General features: G+C 39.0%; 1 protein-coding gene across 1 annotated transcript in view; it reads left to right on the forward strand.

Moving 5' to 3' along the window:
- The window catches only part of KHDRBS2 (KH RNA binding domain containing, signal transduction associated 2), a 358378-nt gene that overhangs the window by 108376 nt on the left and 227338 nt on the right, over window positions 1–22664 (forward strand). Inside the window, exon 3 of the mRNA XM_061990173.1 lies at window positions 17749–17865. Coding sequence (XP_061846157.1) covers window positions 17749–17865 — 117 coding nt within the window. The remainder of the gene's footprint in view (window positions 1–17748; window positions 17866–22664) is intronic.

A 22664-nucleotide genomic window follows, 5' to 3' on the forward strand; every position in this document is an offset into this window, starting at 1 on the left:
TCACAATGACATTAATTTTTTTTCTTTCAGTATAAACCAAAAAATATTGATTAGCTCTGAAAGCTGTAATTTAGCTGTTTACATCAGACCACTTTAAAACTATTTAAATAAAAATAAGGAGAATCTCAGTACATTGAATGTTTCATTAATTTTGTTTAATGATATGAATTTTCCTCCAAAGTATACAGCAGGCTCGGATTGAGCAATTTAAGAGTAATTGTGATAATGAAAGGATATTTTTGTCATGTTTTGTTAAGGCTTGCCATAAATCTTGTGCTGTAAACATCTCTGAGTCACATTCTTTTCGACTCATTGCTCATCTTCTCGATATCTTATAATTTTATATAAAGCAGTTTGATTGCTTTCATGTTAGTAATTATCAGCTCTTCATCGTGTTGTGACTACCTCTCAAAAATAAATATTAAGGAGTTTGCCAGCTTCTTTGTGCCTCAAGACCTTACAAATATAAGATATGTATATATATATAAATAAATATTAAAAAAGTCTACATCCAATATGAAACACATTTTTCTTACTTCGCTGTGTTATGATGAATTCTATCATATAGTGAATAAATTTGATGCTTTTCACTGATAAAGTAAAACTAATTTTAATTAACATTACTTCTTGAAAGGCTGTTTAGTTACATTGCATCCTGTTATTGTTCATAAAAATATAATCATTCCTGAACAAATGGGGAAGTAGAATTAGGTCTTCAGGCTAGTTTTATATGTTACAGTCTGAAGAAATGCAGGGAATTAATTTATTTGTCATATTCTATCTCCACAAAATAAAAAATACACATTGACAGCTCCCCCTCGATAGCAGACAGAGGCATGCTGCCGTAGGTGAATGTAACTCCGTTTTTCAGGGCTGATAATTTATTCATATGAAGAATATAGCTTATTTAATTTCAGCAGTGTTGTAAATTGCTGTTGTTTGGTCTGAACAAAACCTTGTAGATACAGCTCCAGCGACTGTCAAAAAAACCGTATATTTGGAGATTAATACTTGGATCAAAACAAGTAGGTTTTTTTCTATATCTATTTAAGACAATTATAGTTGGACTAAAATAGAAAGAATTCTATATATAGAAGGATTGCATATATATGCCTAAATTATGAAAGAAGAATATTGTTTCACACCTCAAAGTAAAATGTTGCATAAAAACATAACAACTTTTGCAGTACAATATAATATGTACAAAATGGTTTTGCATTTTTTGTTTCTAGTTATTTTTTGCATAGTATCATTTTGGTGACTGCATACCTGATGAAAATAGAATGTGATTTAAGTAAAAAGAGGGTAATACTTGCCCCATTATGAGACATAGATTATCTCTGGCTATTGCAAAGTCTTGGAAAATATTGCTAATCACTGTATAATCCAGTTACTGCATGCCATGACTTCTGTGCCTTATAACCAGACCATTACTCTGCTGTGGTTTAGCTTTTCCAGCAGTAACCAACACTGGACACCTAAAACCTAATGTAAGTACAGTCAAACTGTGCAGAGATATGTTTCCAAAATATTATCTTAACTTCCAACAAGCATGTCGTGAGCTCAAGGTAGTTTCTTCTGATGAAACTGTCAATTGCTGTTAAAACTCAAATTTGGAAGAATCCTGTACAGAAAGTTTTCTTTTGTTAGTTTTGAGACTGATGCTTGCTAGAGTCTTCTGCTGTCACCCAGTTTCTGTCCTGAAAATGACAGAATATCCTTTGAAAAATATTTTATTTTCATTTTTTTTACCTTCTACAAGTTATTGCTCAAACTTTTTCTCTTACCTGTTTTGTGTGAATTTGTTTTTCTGGGTTATTTTTAGGTACAGTCAGTTTTCCTTTTTTGAATACAACTTCACATTTTTAAGTCACCTTTTTCTTGATTTTAATATTTGAGGCCTGTCTGCTGTAAAAGTGGAATTCACTATCTCAAAGCTGGTACACCTGATTTAGGCAGATGTGTTTGCTAGCAGGCTTGGAGTGAATTTGTTTTGTATTTGCTAAAGATTAATGAGAAAGTTACTTTCTATAATTGTAGACTAGACAGACAAGCCCAAGAACATTTAATCAACATATATTGTCCATACCTTACATCTACAAGCATTTGATAAATCTTAGGCTGGAAACTATGCTGTTTAAACCCTTTCTTCAAAAATACCCACTTGCTGATGTGATTGTAAATAAAACAGGATGTTACTTGTCATTTAAAAAGACCTGGCAAAGATGAAAGTTGCCATCTGTGACAATATCTATGAATTTAGATGGTTTAAATGAAACTTGAAGTTATATGAGGACTTAAACTTTTCATAATGTATTTTTTTTTCTGAATCTAATGATGAAAACATATTTAACTGTGAGTTTCTGGATAGTACTTAAGTGGGAGAGTACATTTGATAGGTTGCCAGCATCATTGTGTAGCATTTTAAATGGAGAAGGTTACATCAGTCAGTGGTTGCCTACTTATTTTGTTTTTGCAGATTGACACGCACTGGACTATTTGGTTCAATTTTAAGGGGAATAAGATTGTGCTATAAGTAAATTTGCAGTGGGAAAACATTCCCAGAAACTTATATATGTGGAACAAATCATTGCTTTTACCTTTATGAATGTGCCAGTTTGTTTCCTCTACTTTGATCTAAATGATTTAAGGCAGATACGGCATTTGTTAAATTAAGAACTTCAGAGGACTTTCGAGATTTCCACAGAATATAATGTTCCAGGTAGAGTTAGATTTATATTTTTCCCCAATGTCTGCTGAAAGTTAATTTTGCTTATTGTTTCACATATTTTTTTTTTGCAGTGGCAGTTGTGATTTTTCTTTTGTTCATTTCAGTGGCCACAGCATTTGCAGAGAGACAAATATAAGAGATCCACCAGGGTATAAATTCTTGAAGAGCAGAAATCAAAACACTTCATCATTTCTAAACACTTCATCATTTCTAACTCCATGAAAGAACTTGGATGCGGTGATTTTCTAGGGAAGCATGAGACCATTGTAAGGCACAGGTTCCCAAGAGGGGTAGATGTTTCTCTTCTGTCCATGTAGGATCTAGGCATTGAACACTAGCTCCAGACCTGGAATTTATTCATTTCAAAAAACAAAGTTTGTGCAGTTAATGAAATGAACAAAGCACCTAAGCTGGAGATGTACAGCAGCCTCCACTGAGTGACTCAGGTTCAAGGTAGAAAATAGCATTGAATGGACTAACGTGCTTGAAATTCTGCAGACATAGACACCAGACATCCAACTGGGTTAGATGCCAATGTGAAAGTGTGTTTCAAAGGCTGAATCATCTGCCTGGATACCAAGGTAATGCTTTCGTATGGCTAACTGTGTCACTTAAACCTTTCCAGGAGAGAACTCCTGGCTCCCTTAAACAGATGGAACCTGCAACATGTTTCTACTGCCCTTTTTATGCATTGGTTGATATCTTTAATTAATATTTGGAAAACATATTCATCCTTCTTGAAGGTTGTAGATGTGCTACAGCAGAGTGATTACAATGGAATAAATGTTAGATTAACTAGCTAGTTATTCAAACTAGATAGTTAATAAATAGATCTGAGGCATTTCTTAGTCTTGTGTTAGAGGAGAATTCAGTATTACTTCTACAATATTCTTTAAAGTGAGAACCAGAGCTTAGCATGGGGAGTGGCGATACGAAAGAAGGTGTGAGTGAAAAAAGGTTACCAGATAGGAGTGTGCTAGCCACAACTTTGTTCACAGTTGTTATACTGCAATGGCAAGACTTCCTTTCTGGATCCTGCTAGATATTGAGACCTGTGTTCCTTAAAGCCACTTGGGCCCTCCAGCTCATACTTACCAGCTCATTTGTCACATATAGTATGCCTTGTTCTTTCAATGTGTTGCCCTGAAAGTACTTATGTGTTACAGTAACTAAGCCTGAATACATTAACTAAGTCTGAAGCACAGTTATGTCACTTGCAGAGGGGTGTCATCAGCAAAGCAGTCTCAGCTTTTTTTAGATGCTTTTGACTCTCAAATGTTAAAAAATCTGTAATTTCTGTTTTTGTGATGAGAATGAGTAGGAATTCTAAATCATGATTAATGAGGACTATGGGCTATCAACTTGGCAAATTAAAAACTTTGACTAATACTGATAACGAGGAAAGAAATCACATTCCTTGTATGCATGTTTAACACGGTGATTGATTCTTCACAGTTAGCAAATCTGTTAGTTTATATCAAATTACAGAGTCATTGCTTTCTGTATATGTTAAGCTTGTTTTTACAATCAGCAATGCTAAATGAAATGTAAATTCAGGGAGCTGATGCATTGGTTACTACTACTGCAATTATTCTTGTGTACTGTGGAGGAGGAGGCTCTGCAAACCTTCTGGTTTGCATGCTGTACAGCAAGCCAGTTTTGTTTTGGTGAATGCAGAGGATCTTTATGTGCCCAGTATGTCTGTAATGTAAAACAGCAATGCACCTGTGCCAGATATCAAGGCATATCTTAATGCTGGTTCTTTTCCTTACATATTCTCATCACTGGGTGTGGAAAAAGAAAAAGAATCTTTTTGGTTAGTGTGCAGCCTGCTCTTGGAATAGAGTGCTACAGAAGGCAGCTTTTGTGAGTATGCTCATAAACAGTGGCCATATATCCAATAGCATTTATTCTGCGTTGTCTAAATTTGTATTCCATCCCTCCACGTTTGATTGAATGGACAAGTAGAGGACAACACCTGTTGCCTTAAGTTTGTTCATTTGTCACTTGAAGTTGAAATTTAAGTATGAATCGGACAAATGTCCTACCTGAACACCTTAGGAGCAGAATTCAGAAGGAGTTCAGGTCTTTGAACTAATACAATATTACTTATCTGTTTTCACCTTGTCAATATCATTTTGGAACACTGTTCTTCTCTTAAAATATTTTATTGCATTACCACTTCAGACTAGCCAAGTCCTCATTAAAAAACCTTTAAAGATACTTGGTTTTCCTTGCTAAGCATAAAAAAGCAGAACTTCAAGGAAGAAAGATTGTGTTTTCTTGCATTTGTCCTTAGTAATAAAGAACCACCATAACAACAACAAAAAAGTATAGAAAATGTATGGAGAGGGTTAAGAACCAGAATTTTGTCAAATGCTTTTGAGTGCTTTTGAGGGCTGGTTTAATTTTCATACAGCTTTGTGAGTTTGTGTATGTCTATCAATTTGAAGTAATGCTTTGCTTTGGTAATGAATGAGACTTGAAAATAGAATTAATATTTACATAGTGCTTGGTGTATGTAAATTGATACATAAATGGAGCTGTAAGTATAATTACTTTTATAATGAAAGGCAAAATCAAGTTGACTAACAGAGTTTTTAATTAGATTAATGTAATACATTTGTAATTTAATGCAATGCTGTCTACAAAACTGCATACATTCTATATGCATGTGTGTTAAATCTGTTAATTGACATGACTGGGTCCAAATTAGCTTGTGATTAACACAGAATCGTAGAATGGTAGGGGTTGGTAGGGATCTTGACTGAAAAGAAATTTGAGTTTTATGCTATGTTTTTACTAGTCCAGTATCACTAACATATATGGGAAAGATACGTTATTTTTATGACTGGGTCTTGTTGATTTAGAACTTAACTTTGCAAATACAGCATCTGACACAGAGAAATCTTTCACCTACTATGAAATCATATTCATTTCAGTAAGATGATGTGCTTGGAAATGCGCCTGTATTACAACTCCTTTAGATCTTCCTTTTATATTGCAAACTCTTCAAGTTAGAAAAAAGTTGGTAGATTGTTGCCAGCTAGCAAAGAGCAGATGGTATTTATTACTATGACCAGGAAATTGTGTGTCTGTGGGAGTAAAAAGCCCAATTAGCCAAATGCTGATTGCACTTTTAAGTGGTGCAGTATTAGTACCTATATCCATACCTGTTCATTTGCTCAATATAAACTTATTTAATTGTGCATCTCAGAAAAAGGTTAGTGGTGTACTCCTGCAGTGGGAATTGTTTACATTCATAGAAATACCATTTTAGATAATGACCTTCAAGTGCGCCAGTCTTAGATGCACAATTCCAAGAGCTTCTTATTACTTACCTTTTATTTTATTTATTTCTGAGTAGTAAAAGTTGACTACTTCAGGCTTGGCTAGGATGAGTGCTAAAAGACAGATGGCTTTTTGACCTAATGAGAATATAAGAATATAAGAATATAAGTTAAATACATGGGCAAAATCATTGTTAGCTGTGTCCAATTTTAGGCTTCCAAGTTCAAGAGTGATGGAGAACTTCTGGACAGTCCCGTGCAGGGCTGCCAACATGATCACAGGTCTGGAAGATTTCTCTTTCAAGGAAAGGCTGTGAGACCTGGGACTATTTAGCCTGCAGAAAAGAAGACAGAGTGGGAACTGGATCTTACCAACACTTAAAAGGCAGGTGTCAAGACAATGGGACAAGTCTTTTTTCTGTAGTGCCCAGTGACAGGCCAAGGAGTAATGGGCAGAAGCTGGAACACATAAAATTCCACTTGAACGTGAGAAGCAGCTTCTTTCCTGTGAGAGGGATGGAGCCCTGGCACAGGCTGCCCAGGAAGGGTGTAGAGTGTGCTTGTCTGGATGGTTTCAAAACCCACCTGAATGTGTTCCTGAGTGACCTGGTCTTGGTGGGCCTGCTTTAGCAGGTGGTTGGACTAAGTGATCTCTAGAGATTCCTATGAAGCCCAGCCATTCTGTGATTCAGCATACTCTGCAGTTCTTAAAAAGTACTCCTGTTCTTGACCAGCTTTCGTTAAGGAGCATTCAGTCCTCAAAGAACTTCCTGGCTCTTTGTAGACATGGATTGGGATCAGTCATGACCTGTAACTGATGTTTGCTAACAGCAATAATGTGCCCTCCAGGGGCAAAAAAGTCTGAGAGCAATCCCTGTCTCTCTTCAGCCTTCCACACTGCCCTAGCCGGGCTGGCCAAATAGTGGTTACCTTAGGGAAAAGTTTTTTTTTTCTAAGATGTAGAAGAATTTTAAGAAAGGCAAAAAACAGAGGTAAAATGTGACATTAGGATCCCTTTTCCCATATTTGAGTTGGAAATGAAGGCTCCAGTGTGGTCCTCATGTTCACAGAACCTGATTCTCTGGCACATACCTTGAGTAAAACCTACTTTCATAACTGAGCCCAGTGATTTTAATGGCAGTGGTTTCTGCAGACATTCTCTGAACATCCACATAAGCAATAGTAACCACAAATATTCATCATATATTCTGGATATCTCTGCAATTAAAATAATAAATGCCTTAAAGTTGTTAATTGCAGATTTACTATAGCTCCACAGCTTTACCTGGTTCCATGACTTTTCTTCAATTTCCTCACGTCACAGTTGAAAACACACAAAATAGATTAGGAGATTATAATAAAGCACACTGCTAATGCATAAATTAGAGAAATAGCTATTAAAGTTTTCCTGACTTAAGAAAATTTAACTGAATGAAGACACATCAGACACCAAACTTTTTTTGTTCTTTAAATCAGAAAACTTAGGTTAAAGTTTCATTTAAATGTCTTTATTTGAATGCCACAACTTGTTAGGAAATTCTGACAGAAACCTGCTAAAAATGATAAGTGAGGGGATATTTTTGCTTTCTCTGTGTAGAACTGTATCTGAAAGATGTTTGTCTGGAGTTGCTGACCATCTGTTTCATAGAGTTAAGACTCCATATTTCCACTGTAGATTTAGGTGCTTGCTATGAGCTAGTAAATAGCCCGACAAATATTGCAGCATCTTCTTCAAGCACACCATAAATATGAACTCCCAACACAATTCAAGCTAAAAAAAAAGTGTAATAAAAAAGTGTTTATTTCTTAGGTGAATCTTCTAGTCACAGTAGCTTTAATGATTCTAACTTTCTACTTGTATTTAATTTATTCTTGAGGCGATTCTGTTGATTTAAAACAGAAATTAATTTGTCCTGGAGTTTTCAAGAAGCTGTATTTTCCCTTTGAGTATTTAATTTTCAGTCAATTTTTCTTCCCGCAGTCCAGCATCAGGTTATTGTTCCAAGCATAATGAAGACATGTGACTCAGGGATTTCTTCAGGAAAGTGCAGCTTTCTCCTTTGGTTCTAGGATCACTACAGTGAGATTTCAGTGATACAGTACTTTAAGAAAGCATTAGTGCATGTCCTTTGGAGTAGATCTCTTCAGAGCCTCTCTGAAGGAATGCATTCATTTTCTACTTCTGCAGTTTGCTGTCTGTCAGCTGACATGCTGTATTGGGTTTACATGGCAAGATTTGACTAGTTGGGAGGCTACAGGAATGGATTCTGCAAGAAGCTGCCAGAAACTTCCCCTATGTCTAACAGAGCCAGTGCCAGACGGCTCTGAGATAGACTCACCACTGGCCAAGGCTGAGCCCATCAGCGGTAATGATAATGCCTCTGTAATAACGTATTTGACAAAGGAATTAAAAATACCCGTCCAGTGGTAGCCATAGAGAAGAGTGAGAGTATGTGAGAGGAAAAACAAAAACCTCTACAGATACCAGACACTTGGTGAGGACACCAAGGTCAGGAAGAAGGAGGGGAAGAGGTAGTGCAGGTGCCAGAGCAGAGGTTCCCATGCAGCCCATGGTGAGGCCTTGCCCCTGCAGCCATGGAGGCCACAAGGGAGCAGAGATCCACCTGCAGCTCAGGGAGGACCCCACACTGGAGTGGGTGGATGCTCAAAGGAGGCTGTGACCCCGTGAGAAACCCATACTGGAGCAGATTCCTGGCAGGACTTGTGAACCTGTGGAGAGAAAAGAGTCTGTGCTAGAACAGATTTACTGGCAGGACTTGTGACTGTGGGGAATGCATGCTGGAGCACTGGCATAAGCTGCCCCAGGAGGGTGTGGAGTCTCCTTCTCTGGAGGTATTCAAGACCTGCCTGGATGCATTCCTGTGTGACCTGATCTAGGTGGACCTGCTTTGGCAGGGGAGTTGGACTAGATGATCTCTAAAGGTCCCTTCCAACGTCTACCATTCTGTGATTCTATGAACCCCTTTTGCCGTCCCTCTGTGCCACTGACGGGAGGAGGTAGGGAAAATCAGGAGTGGGGTAGAGCTCTGGAAGAAGTGGTAAATGTGAGAAAGATGTTTGAAATTTAAATCTTATTTCTCATTACCCTGATTTGGTGGGCAATAAATTAATTTCCCCAAGCTGAGTCTCTTTTGCCCATGACAATAATTGCTGAGTAAACTGTCCATGTCCTTATTCCAATCCATGAGCCCTTTATATTTTGTCTCAGCTGTCCAGCTGAGGAGGGTAGTGACAGCAGATTTTGTGGCACCTGGCATCTAGCCAGAGTCAACCCACCACATGTATTAAAGTACAGCTCTGCAAAGTGCAGTCCTATTAAACAGGTTTCTCAGAAATGCTTCTCCGTAGACAGTAAACATCATTGCATGATATAATGGAAAACAAAGCTGTATCCTTATCTGTAATGCATTTAGGAAAAGCTAAAAAGTACAAGATACTGAAGAGGTATTGGAGTAAGCAGCTACATATAGAGGGAGGCAAACTTGAACTCTCTAGAATCTGCTGAGCTATAGAATAGAATAGAGTAGAACAGAGTAAGTTCCAGCTAAAAGGGACCTACAGCAACCATCTAATCCAACTGCCTGACCAATTCAGGGCTGATTAAAAGTTAAAGCATTTTATCATGGGCATTGTCATGCTTACAAAGTGATGAGAAAAATAAAGTTTGCTGTCAAAACTGTGTTTTGCTACCTTAGCATAAAGGGAAGGCCCTTGTGCTTATAAAAAGATGAGGCACTCATAAAATAAACACTATTCTAAAATAAACCAACTAATTTGTAAGAAGGTTTTAATCAGTACGGTTTTATTCAGGAGTGAATAATGTGTTTGTCTCCTTCCCTTTTCTTTAGCACAGGACTGAATGTAGAAGGATTTTTTTTTTCCCCCCTGATATGTAAGGAAAGGTTTTTGTGAGGATAAGTAGGTCTGAAAAGGGAAAGACACTTAGTCACCCCACAAAGGAGCTGATAGTAATGCTGAAGAGAAATCACAAAGAAATAACAAACCTATTTCATGTTTGCAAGCCCGTGCTATTTTTGTTTTGCAGTTTCTAGAATACATTAATTTATTCTCCCAGCCTTTGTGCTGCTGTATCTTACAGCTGGAAACATTTGTCTGTGTCATTCCTTATTCATCTAGGCCTTGTTACTGTTCTGAACCCTGATATGTGTATAAAACAGAAACAGTCACTGAATGGCAAGCTTATTTCTTGTTTCTGCTTGTAAAACGTATTTAAAATTGTGTTTATAAAATAATATATTCTAGTAGGGATGTATTTGGTCTACATCAAAAAGGGACACAAAACCTCTTCTAAATGTAAACATGCATTTTCTGTCAATCATTGCATTGAATTTGAGCCTTGAATGTTAATGCTCTGAACTGTGTATTAGATTTGTTATACCTATGGTGTACTCTCATATGTAGTCAAAATCCTTACCTGATATTAAATGGAGTTTATAATCTGCAGGTTAGAGATTCATTTTGCAACATACCAGCAAATTATATGATTCTGTGCTGAGTTGGTTACCAGCATTCTAGGTTCTGCTCCCCCTCTATTCTGCCCTGGTGAGGCCTCATCTGGAGTCCTGTGTCCAGTTCTGGGTTTCTCAGCTCAAGAGGGACAGAGGACTTCTGGAGAGAGTCCAGTGCAGGACCACCAAGGTAATCAGGGGACTGGAACATCCTCCTTATGAGGAAAGGCTGCGGGAATGGGGGCTGTTTAGTCTATAAAAGAGGAAACTGAGGAGGGATCATACTAACACTTACAAATATCTAAATGGTGGGTGTCAGGAGGTTGGGACATCACTTTTTTCAATAGTATCTAGCAACAGGACAAGGGGTAATGAGATGAAGCTGGAATACAAAAAGTTCCATTTAAACATAAGGAAAAATTTCTTTACTGTTCAGGTGAGGGAGCCCTGGCACAGGCTGCCCAGGGAGGATGTGGAGTCTCCTTCCTTGGAGGTCTTCAAGACCCGTCTGGACGCATTCCTGTGCGACCTGATCTAGGTCAACCTGCTTCTGTAAGGGAGTTGGACTAAATGGTCTCTAAAGGTCCCTTCCAACCCCTATTGTTCTCTGATTCTTGTCCCTATGTGCAGAGATGGGAAGAAAGATAAGCATGTTTTTGAATGGGAAGAAAGGTAAGCATGTTTATGCATGGGATAGATTTTATGGGGAGCACTTGATGTTGCTGTATGGTGGAGTAACTTGGTTTACTTCTGACAGTGGCGTGTGGCCGGTCAGGTGGGACAGTGTCGTGAGTGCATGTAACCATTCTCATCTCAAGGCTGATGCTAGCTTAAGGCAGCCGTCGTGCCAGACACTCATCATCACCTCACCAGACCTTGCAGCCTGTGTTCCCATCTCTTAGGAGGTCACAGTATGCCTTGGCATGCAAAAGCAGAACAGCAATGCGAGCCCACCAATGTGATGAGTCTTGCAAGAGAACTGACCATTGTATGGCTGTCCGCTTATTCAAAGGCCAGTTTATGATGTACTGAGAACAAAGTGAGTCCTGTGTATATGGCCGAGGTAGCAATCAGTGTTTGATTACAGCTGAAAAACGAGGTAGTGATGAAAGTCAACAGCTTCTATCTGCTTGGCTTCATTAGCCCCATTTGCAGCTGTCAGGACAGACTTCTCCCTAGTGGCAGAGTTCTGATGCCAGGAATGTGTAAATATTATAGCAATAGCTAAAGTGCAAGTTCAGTGTCTCTCTTTTCCCCATCTTTTATACAATACAGACACAATAGTGGAGCCATCTGTATTTGCTTTTGGGGCTCGCTTCAAAGTTCAAGCTCCCATCATGCTCATCTCCTGGATGCTTTGCTTTAGCATGCAAAGAAACATTCCCCCGAGTTTGCAACATTATATAAACCAGATGTTATGTAAATATCAACTTACAAATGTGTGTGTATGTGCTTAATTTCAATTCAGTGATTAATTCTGCTGATATTAGGACTTCTGAGAACATTTGACATGTCCATATGTGGTGGTTTAGCCAGGTGTCCATTAAGTCATAATATCACTCCCCCTCCCAAAACTGGAGAGAGACAAATATGGTGAGTGGTTTGTGAGTTGAGATAAGGGCAGAGAGATTGCTCGGCAGTTAGTGTCACAGGCAAAATAAACTCAACTTAGGGACAAAAAGGTTTGATTTATTAAAGGAACAATAAGAGTTGGGAGATGAAAAATAAAACTTAATTTTAAAAGCACTTCCCCCACCCCTCCCTCTTCTCAGGATTCTCCTTCCTTCCCCCCTAGTGGCGCAGGGGATGAGGGTTGCGGTCAGTTCATTACAGGTGGACTTTACCACTGCTTCTTCTCAGGTGGAAGCCTCTTCACACTTCCCACTGCTACAGTGTCGGGTCCTTCCCTCATGAACTTCTCCAGTGTAAATCCTTCCCATGGGCTACAGTTCCTCACAAACTGCTCCGCATGGGGCCTTCCACGGGGGCAGCTCCTCACACCCTGCCCCAACGTGGGTGAGCTACTGGGAGAACAGTCCTTCAGGCACCAACTGCTCCAGCCTGAGTCCTCACAGTGTCACAAGTCTTGACAGCAAACTTGCTCTGGCATGGGCTCCTCTTTCCCGACAGGCTCCCAGGTCCTGCCAGGAACTTGCTTCAGGATGAGCTTTCCACAGAGTCACAGACCCCTTCAGGCATCCACCTGCTCTGGCGTGGGGTCCTTCACAGGCTGCGAGTGGATCTCTTCTCTCCAGTGGCCTCCATGGACTGCAGGGGCACAGCTGCCTCACCATGGTCCTCACCACAGGTCACAGGGGAGTCTTTCTTTCAGGGCCTAAGCACCCTCCTCCCCCTCCTTCTCCACTGACCTGGGTGTCTGGGAAGATGTTCTCGTATTCTCACTCCCTGTTGCTGCTACAGTTTAGTAACAACTTCTCCTTTTCAAATGCATTATTCATAGAGGTGTTACCCCAGTCACTAATTGGACAGGCCTGGATCAGCTGTGGGATCCAGCTTAGAATTGACTGACCCTAACCCTGTCAGCTACAGGGGAAGCTTCTGGCAGATCTTTGTTTAAAAAAGCCAACCCTGTAACACTCCCTGCTACCAAAAAACCTGGCACAGGCAAAACCACTACAGCATATTAAAGGAAGCAAATTCAAGCATGTCACTGAAAATAAGTAGATATGTTGAACTTGAGGTGCTGCAGTGTATGTAAGACTATCACAACATTGAATGTAAGCTGAAGGATATATTTTAAGAACTAGTTATTGTATACATTTTGTTTATAGCACAGGTTATAATTAATATCTGGCATTTTATAGAAATCATGTGTAGTATACTGATGTAATAAATGCTGACACTGGGAGACAGACTGCCTGTGCTGTGGCCGAACTTGGCAATACCTGGTTAGTTATAGGGATTCTCTTCTCAGTGTCCTAGCCCAAAGCAAGTGAGGTATGTTGATGCACAGCATGTTTTACAGTAAGGGGTTTTGGAGAAGAGCAAGTCTGTGATTATATATGTATGCATGCATGGAACAAAACCCTAAGCTATTCACTAACCTAGATGGGGTTTTTGCTAAGAAATTTCATGGAATTAGTTCTTGAGACCTCTCAGTTTTCTGTGTACTTATTAGATATCTAATCTTCAGGTTTGAATATTCAGTCCTAATGTATAGACTTGAGCAAAATGTCTCACACAGTCAATAAGTATTCTCTGCATGTAAGCATGTTGCAGAGAGATGGGAGCAGCACAGTTTGGGGAAAGAGATTAATTTGTGTGTGTCCACTAGTGTAGTTTCATTTTCTTACTGTTTCCATGTGAGTATAAAAAATAGTTTTATGAATAAAAACTTTGATGGAGACTTAAAAGCCAGTGTATTGGCTTTGGGCACCTAACAGTCTGATTGCTTGTGCAGAGTGAAATGTGAAAGTAATCAAGATGCAGATAAAGCTGGTGAAACTATGTATATTTATTGGGGAAGATGTTGGGGATACGACTGTGGATTCTTGAAAGATCTATTGAGCTGTATTCTCTGTCAGGTTTTATTCTGCGTAGGAGAAAGTTTATTGTCCAGCTGCTGACATAGGAAGCATCATGTGCATTTGATTATAAGTAAAGCCTCCCTTGATACCACCTGATATTTTCCCCTGAAGACATGCATCTATCTCCCCCAGGCAAATGATAAATCTAAGAAAATAATGTGCAAAATCTTTGCCATAAACTAGAAATTGTTGCTACAAGCACATAGAAAGCCTAGCGTCACGTTCATAAATGTGATTGAGAAGTTAAGCAACCTATAAAAATGTCCAGTAACACAACAACCATATCTTTCAAGTGGAAATCTGTTTTCTCCCCAGCAATGAATGCTTTCTATTAATACTCTCTCTCCTGCATGTCATCATTTCTCAGACGTCCTCTCCTAATATGACCAGATATCATCCCAGAGACTTAGACCTACTGTTATTTGGACAAAATTTGTACACGTGGCAGAATTGGATCAGAACTAAGAATACAAAAATAATATCTACAATTAGAGTGACAGGAGTGCATGTTTATGGGCAAGGGTTTTCAGTATATCATAGAATCACAGAATGGTAGGGGTTGGAAGGAACCTTTAGAGATCATCTAGTCCAACTCCCCTGCAGAAGTAGGCCCACCTAGATCAGGTCACACAGGAACATGTCCAGGACCATCCTGAAGACTTCCAAGGAAGGAGACTCCTCACCCTCCCTGGGCAGCCTGTGCCAGGGCTCCCTCACGTGAACGGTGAAAAAATTTTTTATTATATTTAAATGGAATTTTTTCTGTTCCAGCTTCATCCCATTACCCCTTGTCCTATCAGTAGATACAATAGAAAAAAGAGATTCCCCAACCTCTTGATGTCCACCATTTATATACTTGTAAATATTAATGAGATCCCTCCTCACTCTCCTCCGGACTAAGCAGCCCCAATTCCTGCAGCCTTTCCTCATAAGGAAGATACTCCAATCCCCTGATCATCTTGGTACATACACTCAAACTATCTGATTTTTCACATTTTCCATTGCTGTAGCTGTATGTTCTGGCTGTGCCTGTGACCATAACTGAAGCTTAAGCATTCCAGTATTAAAAGTAGTTCTGCTCAGGTTCTTATCGAGCAAACATTAAGAAAAAAACGATAAAGCTGCGTTCAGGTTTCTTACAGTTTTTGGTATTTACTGAAAATTTGCCTTAATTTGATACTGTTTTTACCCACATGGGAACATAAATTATTACATTTTTTGTAAGTTATTGAGTCAAAATTACTCTATCATTATTTACAGACTTTTTGGAGTTTTGTGATTGTAGACTGGTGCTGAGAGTAGCCAATGTCCTAGAGCTTACTGATGCTGAAAAGACCAAGCATTATATAATGCACTGGCTTTTCTGCAACTTCAGATAAAACCAAATTACAAGCAATTCAGTTATTCAGTTGTAAGTAACTGCTTGCTTCCTGATGAGTGTTTTTTGGAATGTAGATGAAATGTGTCTGCCTGCTACATAATCAATAGAATTAAAATCACCAGCAACTTATTTCCTGTGAAGTGATTAAAATCCACTTTGTACGTAGTTTATGCTGGCCATACCACTCCTCTGTAGCCGCATGTCAAGGTAATTATTAGACAGTTTATGAAACACTTAAATTTAAATGATAAGCATTAATCTTCATAGAGTGTATTTTAATAGTTTTGTTCCATTTAAAGAACAAATGGAGCCAGGCTTTGACTGGTCGTCCCATACTTAAATAAGTACATAAATATAGCTCCTTCACATTTGAGGGGCAACTTTTCTCAATATTAAGAGACACTGAAAGAGTGCAGCAGTAGATGGCTCTTCTCTGCCTGGTGGTGCACAGAAATTTTGTTGTAACTTGTGAACAGTCATTCTGCATGTAAGAATGTCCCTGCAGAGCAATAGAAGCTCTGCTCTTTGCTTGGCTATCTGAGAAACCTTCACATACATGTGATATGTAGTTTTTGAAAAGTAGAAATTCAGTCCTTACCATTCCTTCCTCACTGCTTGCTTTATTTTCATATGAAGTTTAATAATCAGTTTGTAGCCAACGTGGTCTTCTAAGCCACGCTGTCCCTAGAAAAAGCAACAGTTTCAAGATGCAGGACTGTTGTATAGTGGGGTATCATCTCTAAATCTGCCCCAAAATAGAGTAGGATTTATCGAAGAGTTGATGATTTTTATTAAATTAACAGGTAGAACTGAAAAAATGTAAGCACACAAGCTTAAAAATCTGTATTTTTTTTGATCTTCAGAGCTTGCTGAGTTTTCTGTGATACTACTTACTACTTCTATGTAGACTTCTTGTCTTGCAGAAATCAGTTATCTTCATTTACATGGCAGTAGATTTCACCTTACATATTTATTTTTCCTGTGATTACATATTATTTTCTTTGATGGTTTAACCAATATCTGAGGGAAGTTACTAATGATTTGTAATTAAGACACTGGAATGAAAGCTGACCTGGGTTTTTGGTTATCTGGATTAATTCTGACTTTGGGTGTTATTAACGTGACCGATGCATTTGTGTTGTTACATTCTTGATGGCTGAAGGAGAAGCAAGAATACTTCCACTTTTTTCCATTTTAAAAACAGAAGTAATACAACCAAAGTATAGCATCTTTTTAGACAATCAGGTATATTTTTGATGGCAGCATATTATTGATTGCTATTTCTTACGGTCATGCTCTTTACCTCTGAAATAAAAATATAGAGCTCTGATACAAGTCCACACCCTTGTCCTTGGCTAAACTTTAATTCTTTGTTGAAAGCCAAGCCAGAGACATGTCTGTTCAGACTTGAACATAATAGAAATATCCTAAGCGAGTTCTCAGTCAACTTCCAAAGACACCATGCCATAGGGTTTTTAAAAGATTTTGGAAAGCATAAAAAATAGCAAATTGAAGAGACAGAATAAACAAATTACTGATTACAGAATAAACAAATTACTGTTACTTAATAGGCTTCCCTCTTATTGCTACTTTTGATCAACATAACATCAACATCTCATTTATATATTGTTTTGTCCTCTAATTTTCATATGTCTACATCTGTACTCTTCATACAGAAAAAAAACAATATCATATGTGTCACACTAATTGTGCAGTGATTGAGAATATCAGCAGTATGTAAGACAAAGCCCAGGGTTCTTCAGAATTCTCTCAGAAGAGAGCCTTGATCATCAACAATAATCTGTTGTTTGTGATTTGTTCTGTTGCCGGCAAAACAGAAATTTGAAGCCGATACAGAAAGCAGCACTTACTTAAAATCAATATGTAAAAACATCAGTTCCTAAAAATCCATCTAAAGCTCTAACTTTGCAGAATATATTACTTTGCCAATAAAGTTGACTAACTTGGAAAGACGCATGCGTTCTCTGGGTTTCATCTATACCACTTGATAAACAAAGGTGGTATTTAGCAGTTAGCTAAACCTAAGCAGCCGCTGCTTAGAAAGAAGCCTCCTAGGGTTCAAATAAACCATGATTGCTTTTACTGCCTTTCACACTAGATGACAGGATTCCTCGGTTCTCCAGACTTTTACCCCAATGAAATAGGCTCACAACTAAGTACCTGTTGATTTTATGTTTTTTAAAAAGGAAATTAAGTTTTTCTTTTTGAAGCAGCTTGCTGATAAAGATTTGTTAAGTTTTTGTAAAAAGCATCTCAGTCTAAAATAATTCTCTTATTTGCTTTCTAGTTCAATTTTGTTGGGAAATTGCTTGGACCAAGAGGAAACTCCTTGAAGAGGTTACAAGAAGAAACAGGTGCAAAAATGTCCATCCTGGGGAAAGGATCCATGAGGGATAAAGCTAAGGTATTGTGTCTGAATTCTAGTTGCAATTATATGTTACAACATTTGTGTTTTAGCTTTTACACTTAGATTACCTGTCTACTTATTAATTGACTCATAATAGACTCTGATTCCAAGGCTAGTTTGTTTTTTTGAGTTACATAAATTGCTTGTATACAATTTTTCTCTTGCTATGCAAACTTGACTTCCCATATAATTGTAGACCTTCTCAATTACTACATTACCACTCTTATTTTAATAATTCACTTAGAAGGGAAACTAGCCTAAAATGCATTTGTTCTGAGAGAAGTCTGTTTCTCCTGAGAAAATGTAACTCATATACATTATTGCTGTAAGATTGAGGTGTATAAATGTTTTCTTTTTCATTTATTGTTTCTTTATAGATAGTACTTTTTATGGATGTTTATTCAGGGCATAGTTCTGAGAAAAATATAATAAAGTAGACATTTTGCTTAAATGTGTGTAAAAATGCATGGTAGCTAAAAGAAAAAAAAATGTGTTTGGAATTCCAGTCTGGTCCATACACCTAGAGTAATTGTTTGTAAGGTAAGGCAGCTTCATATATATCTCACCCCAAGAAAAACTACTGACTGCATTTCTTACTTTAGAGTATGTAGAACAGCAGTAGTATGGTCAACACAGAAATACTGACTGTTAATTTCACTGAACAGTATATTACCTTTAGTAATGTTTTGCATAATTGTGCATAATTCTGTTCTGTCACCTCTGTCATTCATCTCAGTAGCCACAATAATGGAAACAATAATATACCAGAATGAAGCAAAGACTAAATCAGGATTTCATGGTTGACATTATTTGATCTTGGAAATCTGTATCAGCAGTCACATGTGCATTATGAGGTCTCCAATTGCAATGTTGAAAAAAATCCCACAAACAGACAAATTAAGCAGACAGAATACACTTAATGTTTTCAGTGATCTCTTTATGACGTTGGGCATACTGACACTTCGGTTATCTATTTGACATTATATTTTATTAAATAAATATTTAATACACTACAGATTTTATTTCTAGGTGTTGACAAGTAAAATATTTTACAACTATTGGCTTACTTCTGGAATGATAAAAAATGATACACTGGATAAATGAATGCATGTGCTGCTAAATAGCAGTAATCTGCATCAGTACTGCAACTGCCAGCTCTATTCTCAACCACCCACTCAGGTTATTATTGCCAAGAGTAGCAATTGCCCAGGAGAGTGTGAAGGGCTTGATAGCAGCTAAAGACACATAAATAGATAAATAAATAAATAGATAGACTAAGGACTCCGATTTTGAGATCAATCACTCTTCTTATCATACCTTTCAAATTTCACCTGGTAACTAAGAGTGCAGCAAGCCAGTTATTATGTTCACGCATGAGTACATGTCCAGATTTGTGTCCTGTATTGGGTTTGTGTGGCCACGTTTTGATAGAGGTTACAAGGGTGAGCTTAAAACAAAAGAGCTGTGCAGATGCTGAACTGCAGCAGCAGCAGAACAGAGTGAGTGTACCCTGAGCAAGTTGGCTGATGACACCAAACTGGGAGGACTGGCTGATTCCCCAGAAGGCTGTGCTGCCATTCAGCAGGATCTCAACCGGCTTAAGAGTTGGACAGAGAGGAACCTCATGAGGTTCAACAAGGACAAGTGCAGAGTCCTGCATGTGGGAAGGAACAATCTCATGCACCAGCAAAGGTTGGGGTTTGACCTGCTGGAGAGCAGCTCTGGAGAGAGAGACCTGGGAGTCCTGATTGATAATAAACTAACCATGAGCCAGCAATGTGCCCTTGTGGCCAAAAAGGTCAATGGCATCCTGGGATGCATCGAGTAGAGTGTGGCCAGCAGGTGGAGGGAAGTTCTTCTCCCCCTCTCCTCTGCCCTGGTGAGACCTCATCTGGAGTCCTGTGTCCAGTTCTGGGCTCCTCAGCTCAAGAGGTACAGAGAACTTCTGGAGAGAGTCCAGCGCAGGGCCACCAAGATGATCAGGGGACTGGAACATCTTTCATATGAGGAAAGGCTGCGGGAACTGGGGCTGTTTAGTCTGAAGAAGAGACTGAGGGGAGATCATATTAACATTTATAAATATCTAAAGAGTGGATGTCAGGAGGTTGTGACATCCCTTTTTCATATAGTAGCTAGCAACAGGTCAAGGCGTAATGGGATGAAGCTGGAACACAGAAAGTTCCACTTAAATAGAAGAAAAAACTGAGCAGTGGCACAGGCTGCCCAGAGGGGTTGTGGAGTCTCCTTCCTTGGAGGTCTTCAAGGCCCGCCTGGACATGTTCTTATGTGACCTGATCTAGGTGACCCTGCAGGGGGGTTGGACTAGATGATCTCTAAAGGTCCCTTCCAACCCTACCATTCTATGATTCTATGAGACGGTGAGAACGTCTCTGTGGACACCAAGGAAACGGAAGAGGTGCCCAGCCACTGGAGCAGAGGTTACCCTGCAGCCTGTGGTGAAGACCATGGTGAGACAGGCCCCGCCCCTGCAGCCATGGAGGCCATGAAGGACCAGAGATCCACCAGATTCCCATAGAAGACCTCACACTGCAGCGGGTGGATGCCCGAGCAGGTGTGACTCTGTGGGAAGCCCACACTAGGGCAAGTTCTGGCAGGACCTGCGAACCTGTGGAGAGAGGATCTCATGCTGGAGCAGATTTACTGTTAGGACTTGTGACACTGTGGGGGACTCATGCTGGAGCAGTTCACTCCTAAAGGACTGTTTCCCCTGTGGATGACCCACGTGGGGGCAGCTTGTGAAGAACTGGGGAACTTCTCCCACATTACAGAAGTTCATGAAGGACTATCTCCCGTGGGAAGGGATCCCTCAGTGTAGCAGTGTGAGGAGGCCTCTCTCTGAGAGGAAGCAGCAGCAAAGTCCATCTGTGATGAACTGACTGTAACCCCCATTCCCCATCCCCTGCACTGCTGCAAGGAAAGACATGGAGATCTAGGAAGAAAGGAGAGGTGGGAAGGGAGGTGTTGTAAGGTTCAATTCTTATTTCTCATTTCCCTGCTTTGTTTTGATTGATAATAAATAAATCAAACCTTTTCTTCCCAAGTTGAGTCTGTTTTGCCTATAACACTGATTGCTGAGTGATCTCTCTGTCCTTATCTTGACTTGTGAACCTTTTGTTATATTTCTCTCTCCACTGTTGAGATTAGGAGTAGAATGACTTGGTGAACACCTGGAACCCAGCCACGGCTAAACCACGACAGTGTGTTAGCAAAAACAAAATTCAGGATTTTTTTTTCCTCTTCATAAAGTATTTAATCCTTAAGAATAATCTGAAATCAAGCATGAATGTCATGAAAACTCATCCATGTGAGAATGGTATAAAAAATGAAGTTCTAGAGTAAAATGATATTCAATATAGCAGGGATGCAAGCAAGTTCTGTAGAGAAGGCCTCGTAAGCAACTGTTATCTTAATCCAATTTAAACATTACTGACTCGAAAGCAAAATCCCTGTGGAATTACAGTGAGAGAAGTTTATCTGATTCATGTACATCAGTATTACCAGTTCTAAGCAAAAGAGGCTGGGCATAATCATGGGATGGGTAATACTTAAAACTTAACTCTTAATAGAGTGAATTGTTACATATACAACTTGCCATAAAACCAACCCTCTAGTCTCATGTACACTGTATTTTTTTACAGATTTAAACACAAATTACCAAAGTCTAGGGGGCTATTGTCATTCTTTTATACCATATAAGGAATTAACTTATGCATATCGATGTATGAGTCTTCCTTCTGGAGGAATTTTCAAGAAAAATCTATGTAATTTCTCTCTGTAAACTAGAATTTCCTTAAAGCTATCTCTATTATGCCATCAACCGTAATAGTCACTTGGCAGGCTGCAGGCATGTGTGCTTTTCCCCTCCAGTACAGTGCAGCTGGATGCTGAGCTGCATAGCGGCAGAATTTCTGCTGGAAATTGCTAAATACATTTATGCTCTAAATCCTTAGGTACTTAGTGTTTGAAAAGAACCAGTCCACTGTTTTAGGGGTTTTTAGTGCCAAAATGACAGTATGCAAATGCTTGACTCTACAAGGACTCACTCTGGCCATACTCTGCAACTTTGGGCAAATGGAGGGGCAGTTTCCAGTTCTAAGAAGCAGACCCTGTGAAGGGACATAGAGCCGCTTTTCAGAATTGCCTTTTCTTTAGAACTTGTGCATACATTTCAGAGACTAAAGAATTTGGGCTGTTCATTTCCAGAGCCTCGGGACACTTGCTAAAAGTGACTTGAGATTTTTGGAGTATCCACTGTGCTTACTGTGTGGGAACAGGATGGATTAATTTGAAAAAGCAATGCAATTTACTTATATATTGTGGGCAGCTTCAATTGTGCATTAAATACCACAGAGCTTATATATGCATCATAGAAAGTTATGTGAGAAATTATTGAAGAGATGCTCAGGTGTAACTACAGCAGTTTTTCAGTATGTTATTTGGGATAAAAGGAAAACTTATGATTCTTCCACAGCAGCGTGACTAATGTGAGTACTTAAATCTCAGTGCTTAAGCTAATGCCACTGGCTCAGCAGAAGGGTAGTTTTCTGTAACAGGAGAAAGATCCTACAGTGTTCTGACAGGAAAAACAAGCACCTTCAAGAAACATGGACAGTTCACTAAACACAACAGATGATGCTGACTTTTAGATACTTCTTCCTTTTGATTTGGCATGCAAAAGTGTAGCTAAAATTTGAAATATTTATTAGCTGGATAATTCCCACCTGGTTTGGATCATAGAGAAGGTATTATTCAACATGTTGAGCACAGCTGTGACC

Source organism: Colius striatus, chromosome 2 (assembly GCF_028858725.1).
Source record: "Colius striatus isolate bColStr4 chromosome 2, bColStr4.1.hap1, whole genome shotgun sequence".
Classification (NCBI taxonomy): domain Eukaryota; kingdom Metazoa; phylum Chordata; class Aves; order Coliiformes; family Coliidae; genus Colius; species Colius striatus.